Source organism: Notothenia rossii, assembly GCF_949606895.1.
Source record: "Notothenia rossii genome assembly, chromosome: 1".
Classification (NCBI taxonomy): domain Eukaryota; kingdom Metazoa; phylum Chordata; class Actinopteri; order Perciformes; family Nototheniidae; genus Notothenia; species Notothenia rossii.
In genome coordinates, this window is record NC_136912.1 from 82,218,647 (window position 1) to 82,226,470 (window position 7,824).

Genomic DNA, 7,824 nt, shown 5'->3' on the forward strand with positions numbered 1-7,824 from the left:
ACCTCCTTCTACCTCTATTAACACAGTTGCCTTTATGATCAGAGTATTTCTGTGAGAACATTCATTAAAATAACTGATTTTAGTTTTTTATCGATTGCATCTGAGAATAACCTCTTACTTCCTGTTTCTCAGGTTGCGACTGGCCAAGATGAACGAGGAGATGCGAGAAGCGGAGGGGCCCTACAGCCAGTCAGGTCATTATAACACCAACAGCCCCACCGAGATGCAGTACAGGAAGTGCATGCAGGAGTTTATTAGCCTGCAGCTTGACGAGACTTAACAACTGTCCGCTGTCATTGAAACACAGGGGCCACACACTGCTAACCCAGCTGTATCAGGGGGAATGTGAAGCCAGGTTTCAGAGTCGGGGTCAGTTAACTTCAAAAGATAACCCAGAGAAGTCATGCTCGGAGGTTTGATTATAGGGCAACTAGTTTATGAAGTGAGCTCTAGTTGAAGGGAGATTTGACCGACTGATTAGAGTTAGCTGAGCCCGACTCTGTCAGAGCTGCCCCTGTGTGCTGCTGTCCTGTGTGGGCAAATATTGGTTAGCATCAGGTCACTGTGTCAATGTGACCGTGTTAAAGCCATTGACTCTGGACATTTCTGAAGAGTTGGAACATCAACGTTTTCAATGAAGTGACTGTTACTCCTTTAAAGTTATTGATAGCACAACATTCAAGTCACTTTTGACTAGATAATGTGTATCTACTCCCTATAAGTTTGAATAATATCACTTTTTAAGAGAAGTTCTGTGAATTATAGCAGCTTATGAGAAATTCGTTTTTTATTTTGGCTAAAATACTTGTTGGGAGTGTTTGTGTCTCCGCTATCAGTCACAGTATCTTTGCCAGAAAACGATCCGCCCAGTAACTGCCACCAGTATCCAGTGACCTCAAAGTGACGTCGGTGTCACTCTCTGGCAACAATCGTGACTTTTGAATGATATTTTTTATTATCTGACCAGTCCGGTGAGGCGTAGTGTGTTTGATTTGAAATCCACTTGTCAGAAGTTATTTATGCACATTCCTTTAAGGGTTATGCAACTACTGTACATTGTCCTGCGATTGTTAGGTTTCCCTTTGAAGTCTTAACCATTTTCAAAGCCTGTTTACTGATTAGAACTGTTTGTTGTCTAATTATAATGCATCTTGCTGTTGTGACATTGCTGTACAGACAAAAAGTATTTTAGAACTGTTTTTTTATTAAGATTATACTAGTTATAGTATGCTTACTGTATATGTTGTAAATGATGTGCATACATACATTTCATTATAGTCTGCAGTATAAGCACAGTGGTGAAGCCATGAGGGGCTCTGTGTTCACACATACTAACTTATTGTTTCAATTATTGTACTGTATTTACTTCCTGTAATGACTATAACGTGTCTTGGTTATTAGTTGGTTAAATGTGCTTGCTCATTGCCCGTAATCACGGGAAATCCAGAATTGTAAGACGATGACGGCCTTTAAGTGCCATGGCTTTGATTGTATCGAACATTAGTGGGGTTTACTCAAACATAGACAAACCATGTGAGGGTGGTACGTCAAGCAAGAGTGCAATAGTGTAGAAACATGTATATATTCATATCACCTGCTGGTCCTAGCTTATATGTATCTTAATCATAAGGAAGCTTTACAAAATAATAATAATCATGAGTCCAAAGCTCATTTGAGTTTTATAGATAGAATGAATGATCGACCCCAGTTTTATCCCACGTCCCGCTCCATTCAGCCCCAAATCCTGGGGGGGGGGGTCGCCAAAGCACTTTTGATTAAAAGGTAATTTCTCTTCATTCACGTTGACAGAGCAACGCCTGGTGTATGTGATGTATTGATTGGCCGACGACTAGTCGTTGATTAGAGTAGAGAAACTGGTTGTGTTGTGATTGTGTTCTCACAGGTTAATGACGTTTTTAAAAAGTGGTTGAGGGGATGATTTTAGATTGTATGATGAAGGTAGTCATGCATATGTGTGTTGACCACAGGAGGGACTGCTACACTCAGACATGCCGTCCATTTGTCCTGAAACAGTGAAGCGTTTATACCGAGGGCTGGATGTGCCACTTTAGATTAGATTTGTATTCGCCACACTGCTGCCCTTTTGTTCTCAAGTGGAATATCCTCTGGGATGATTTAAAAAAGAAAAACAGTCAGAAATGTTTTGGACCTGAAAGACACAGAATGAGTTCATCTTTTTTCTTAATTCTGTAGTGTGTGCAAAGCTTGTTGTTAAAGAAACTATAACCTGCATTGCAGAAAGGTCAACAGGAGTTCTGAGAGCGTTGACCACAGAGGAACAGCGGCAGCTTGTCATTAGCAGAGCGGAGTCTGAAGAGCTTCCCCTCTCTGAATCACCCTCAAGTTGTTTTGCTTTGTGGGAGGATTTGTTTCTGGCATTGGCTCGCCCTCTTTAAAACCCAAGGGCCTCGCTCTTCATCAGTCCCTCCAATCAGCTGATGAGTGAGGGGATGATGAAGGGTGTTCAGGGGTAATGAATGTGAACGAGAACTAACCTCATCAATCCACCCTTTAATTAAGATGAGAGTTCCCTCCACCTGATTGAGTGTGTGGAAGAAGAGCAGAGCGGCGGTTCTCAGCCTGGGTTTTGGGGCACTTTAACATCTCAAGGGGGAAAGTGTATATATTTTTAAATGTAATTATAAGTATTTAAAGAGTAATGTTTCTTTTATCAATATTTGTCTCTTGTAGAAAAGTGAAAGGGAAGATTTTACACTTGAACAGATTGAGAACTGCTGCTCTTCTCTCTCTCTCTCTCTCTCTCTCTCTCTCTCTCTCTCTCTCTCTCTAACACACTCTTCTTCATTGATCCGATCCACTCCTGTCTATCGCTCGTTGTAAATTCCCTCTCTTTGTTTCTATATTTTTCTTTTCTCCCTCTCCTCCCCGGAGTTTTGTGCCTTTCTTCTGTTCCCTTTTTTTCTTTGGGGTGCTGAGGCCAACACAACTGTATTCTTGTACATATACTCCTGCACTTTAAACACAATACAGTTGTTAACAAAAAATGAATCTGTGGGCTTGTCTTTTCTTTCCGAGTCGATCTGCAGTTATTGTAAAGTGTCAAATGGAAATCTCTCCGGCTGTTTTCCTTCAGACATTACTTTGCTTCTCCTGTTCTTCCCTATCTCTGTCTGCCTCTTTCTTGCTCTCTTTCCTACTCCGAGCCACGCCAGCACTCTGACAGGTACGGCCCACTTTTTCTTTCTTGTTCTTTTGATACTGTCACTGTGCATGAGCCCTCCACCCTGCAGAGGGTTGTCTTTATATCCTGCAGAGTGAAGATGCAGATTTCTCTGACAAAAGTTAAAATTTCAGTAACTGAAGTCAAACCTGCATTTGGTATTAAACGATACATCATCTCGTTCCGAACGGGAAACAACGTCTGTAATGCTTTTGTGCCATGGCAAGAGATAATTAGTGATTCTTTTTTTTCTCCTCTCAAATTGTACTATTTCAAAGTTTCTTACACGCCTTAAAAGATCAAAGTGTGTTCAGTAACTCACAAGAGGATCAGAATGTGTGTGACGAATGTTTGAACCATTCTGTCTGACTTCTCTTTTATTACGTTTCCTTCTGTTGCTGATTCCTTGTGTTCTCTACCTCTTGCAGGAGATGCAACCTACCAAGACATTTTCCAGGATTTCACCCACATGGCTTCCAACGATCCGGACAAGCTGAACCGCTACCAGCAGTACGACCCACAAAAACCCTGACACGGCAGAAGCTCCGCCCACTAGCACTCAGAGACCGTGTGCTAAACCCCAGAGAGACTTGAGGAGGTCAGGACCCCCCCCCCGACAACCTCGGTCAGCCTTAGAGCCGGTCCGTGCTGCCACAGCTGGACTCCTGTCACATGTCGTCAATCGTGAACAGCAAACCTCACTTTTTCTTAATTTTTTTAAAACCGTGCTGTCCAGTACTTTTATTACTGAATGGTACAGTGTTGAAGCCTTTGAAAGGATTTGTAAGGTCTTAACAAATCAAAGTGATAATTGAACTGAATGCAGAGCTGCCATTACGGCTGTCAGTTATTTCCATCTTTTATATCACTGACAAGAGGTTTCCAAAGGCATCCGAGTTGTGAAGAGGTGACCCACTTTGAAATGCTCCATTTAGATTTTAAGTGCTTCCTCTTCTTAATAGGATTTGTTTGATGATAGTAAGCATCCTTTTCATATCAAAGTGTTGCTTCAGTGAACTCTCAGCAGCGTATCTATGCTTTTACTTATTTGCACGAATCCCTGTATGAAATCGCAACTGGTGTTTACCAGTTTTGATGGTAAGACTTTGACATGTTAAACAATGTACAGTGATTATTCAAGTAAACATCTTTTTAATGCCTGCAATTTTAAATATATATTAGTTTTTTTACTTTTAAATGCTAGATCTCTTTCCTCTGGATGATTTGGATTTCTCATGTCCCCACGTCAGCGAGGTAATCAGCCCTGAAGTGTCCTGATTCACGTGGGTTAAAAATAGCTCGTTGAGATGATGGTAATTTGTAGATTCAGTCTCTTCTGATTTTTGCTGATTTTCAAAAGTTAAGATGTAGTTGTAAAATCAAAGTGCTCTACAATAATCTGAATGTATAGATTATATTGCAGCTATTGTATGCCAGTTGATTTGCCAGGACTGTCATTTGGTGGTAATTATGGAAAAATAGGATTTTCCCTGAAAGAAGAACCCAAGTTAATGCTCAGTTTAATATGGAAACGTAGGTAAAACGCAGCGGCTTCATACTACACAAAGCCACCGGGGAATCTCTTTAGAGTGCAGGAGCTCACGCTGTCAAAATAACATCATACAACTATAGAAAATACTAAAAACATAAATAATAACTGACTATAAATGCTGAAAGATTCTGAGCATAAATGATGTAAAAATGTGAGTTTAATTTCATAAACTAAGTTTTCCATTTAATGTTCAGGTTCGTCTGACCTGCTGTGCACTTATGAAGACCTCTTGTTATGCAGGAAGAAGATTGAAATGAATGTATTGGATAATTAAATACTGTGTCTGTTCCCCTATAATGCCAGCTACTAACCTTTCAAGTGAACGTCAAAGGAAGTTCATTTGGAAACTGTAGAGCTGAACACTTTTTGACAGTCTGTGAAACGTCCAGTAATATACGCACACACAAGATGGATGACCTGTAGTTGTAGAGTCGCTGTCATTTCATGTGATGAGTTGTTCAAAAGCACTTCACTTCACAAATGTTTGATTGAGTTCAGACATCAGACGACTGCACTGAAATTCTCCAATCCAGAAATGAATCCTGCAAATTCCCCGATGGACGTCATGTGTGCTGTAGGGTTTGTGTGTTTCCTCTAAAACTGTACAGTCCTCTCTTCTTTGACATGAATAGTGTTTAGTGAAATACGATTTTCTTTTAGCATGCAGCATGGGATACAATTCTTGTACATTTTGTACAGATGCTTTTGAATTCTCTAGAGAACTGAAGTATAAAGGTAGAGGTACTTGAATCATTAAATACGCTTTTGTAAATGCGGTTCTTTGTATTTAGCCACTTTTATATTGCCTGTGTATGTACCAGTATACATCATGTACTGTATATTCTACCTGTAATATGTAAGAACTTCAATACAAATGGACTGAGAATTCACCACCAGATGTTGACGCTTTTTTTATTTCAACCACTTCTCCTCATTTGGGTTTATTTAGTTAGAGGGATGGGACTTCTGTAGTAATGGAGACCACTCTGGTGCCAATCCCACAACATTTGATATTGTTACACTTGTTTCATTCATGTCACTCATGTGATGAACAGACAGTTATTTTAACTTTTTTATTTTTTATTTCTCTTGAGCTATTCTATTATTTAACTCTAAACAATTTCATGTATTTGTTCTCAAATATTCATTAAATTCTGACTTTTTATCTCAATAGCAAGACAGATGATTTATTCACCAGCCAGCAGTTGTGTATTTATTATATTTTTTGTACCACATAATTAGTCCACCCTTGATGTCATTTTTTTGCTCGTACTTCCTTTAGAATTATATCTGAATAGTCTACACTGTAGAGGCTTTAATTTGATATTTGAGGATTATTTTCTGACATAAAAAAACTTAAATTAGGAATAATAATAATTGGTTGACGTACTTCTTCACTAAGCCTCTTGCAGGTATTTCTTAGTTTGTAATAATAGTTTCAGCAATGAAAATAACATTGAGTTATATTTTTCATCCTGAAACATAGAGTTGAATTAAGAAACGTTGCTTTATCAAACATTCCCATGTTTAAAGTTATTCAATTAATGTTTATAATCATCATTTTTAAAGATAAAAATAGGCACATTTATTTAATTATAATTGTATCCTTTATTTTGCAACAAAATCAATAAATTAAAGATATTATACCGTTGCGTGTATGATAAGTATTTCACCCTTAAAGCCTGGATTTGAACAAAGTATGCCTCAAATTCAGAGAAAAAACCAAATCCCTTTCAAATTACCTCTCTGGATTTATTGGTTTTAATACAACACACACAACTAGAACTATAGCCAATCAATCTCCTCCAGCTATAAAGCTTTCCATGTGAAAGGCAGTAAAGAATGGCTCAGAGTGCCATAGTGTGCTTTTACGCTCGTAGCGAACAACCCTGTAACAAAAATGATTTCTGCGGATCATTGTTTTTTTCTCCTTTCAACACACTATCTAATATTGAAACGGTCAACGCCGGGTACTTGCCACCTATTAGGAAGATACCGGCTCTGATGTGCTCCTCCACACTGCTCTGGGTGTGCACAGATCACAGACTGTAAATATTATTTATGACTGAAACAACATTTGGAACTTATCTTAATTGATGGTTAAAAAACTACCTCAAGATATAAAACTCAAAGTCTTATTGCCATTGTGCTCCTACATGTAACAAAGAATAGACAATATACAAATAAACAAATTACTTTTCTCATCTCAAAGTATTTCTTGTTGTTTGATTGAAGAACCTTGTATCTTTCCTTAAAAGATGTGCAATATAAATACATGTATTCTCATTACATTCACCTGGTAAACCTCCTTTTAAGGAAAAGGAAGGACTTACTTAACATTTGGAATGTGCAAGCAGTGGTGGAAGAAGAATCCAGATGCTTTACTTGAGTCAAATATTGTCAAAACATTGAATTACAAGTTGCCCCATCACCCCAGCCGCAAACTGTTCAGTCTGCTGCCGCCTGGCAGGCGTTACCGCAGCATCCGGACAAAAACAACCAGATTCAGAGACAGCTTCATCCCGCAGGCAATAAGAATGTTAAACACCTGAACTTCTGAAACAATCTCATAACATCTGCTACTTAGTAATTATGTATCTATTATCTAATATATCTGTCCAATAACTTGTATATATATCGTATTGCACTATTCCACTTTTTTTTTTCTCACTTTTTTAAAACTATTTTTCTTTTTGTATTACTTTTAATATAGTATATTTTAATATTGTTTTAATATTGCTTTAATGTTGTCTGCTTATCTATATTATTGTGTTGCATTGTTGGAGAAGCCTGTGACCTAAGATTTTCAACGACATAATTACCGTACTCTGTAGCTATTTTAGTTGGACAATAAAGAACCTCGAACCTTGAAGATTAAAAATATTGCTTGAATAAAAGCACAAAAAGTACTATCAGCAAAATGTACTGAAAGTATAAATAGTAAAATGAGTCATTGTGCAGAAAAGTTGCCTTTGTGTGTATATATTATATTTATATGTGACATTTCCAGATCATATTGTTGCATCAGGTAGTATTTTACTGTTTTACAAACAAAGTTCTGGTTGACTTT

At 38.0% G+C, this 7,824-nt stretch overlaps 1 protein-coding gene across 12 annotated transcripts in view; it reads left to right on the forward strand.

The window, feature by feature from the left end:
- LOC307015054 (arf-GAP with coiled-coil, ANK repeat and PH domain-containing protein 2-like) overlaps positions 1-5,650 on the forward strand; it is a 47,294-nt gene extending 41,644 nt beyond the window's left edge. For 8 of the 12 annotated variants that reach the window (XM_079643422.1, XM_079643419.1, XM_079643424.1 and 5 more), the window contains 2 exons: positions 133-194; positions 3,631-5,650. In XM_079643422.1, the coding sequence (XP_079499548.1) occupies positions 133-194; positions 3,631-3,734 (166 nt within the window). In that variant the 3' untranslated portion in view covers positions 3,735-5,650. Of the gene's footprint in view, positions 1-132; positions 3,206-3,630 lie in introns of all 12 variants that reach the window. The other 4 variants (XR_013801397.1, XR_013801398.1, XR_013801399.1 and 1 more) reach the window with 1 other exon arrangement.
- The last annotated feature ends 2,174 nt before the right edge of the window (positions 5,651-7,824 follow it).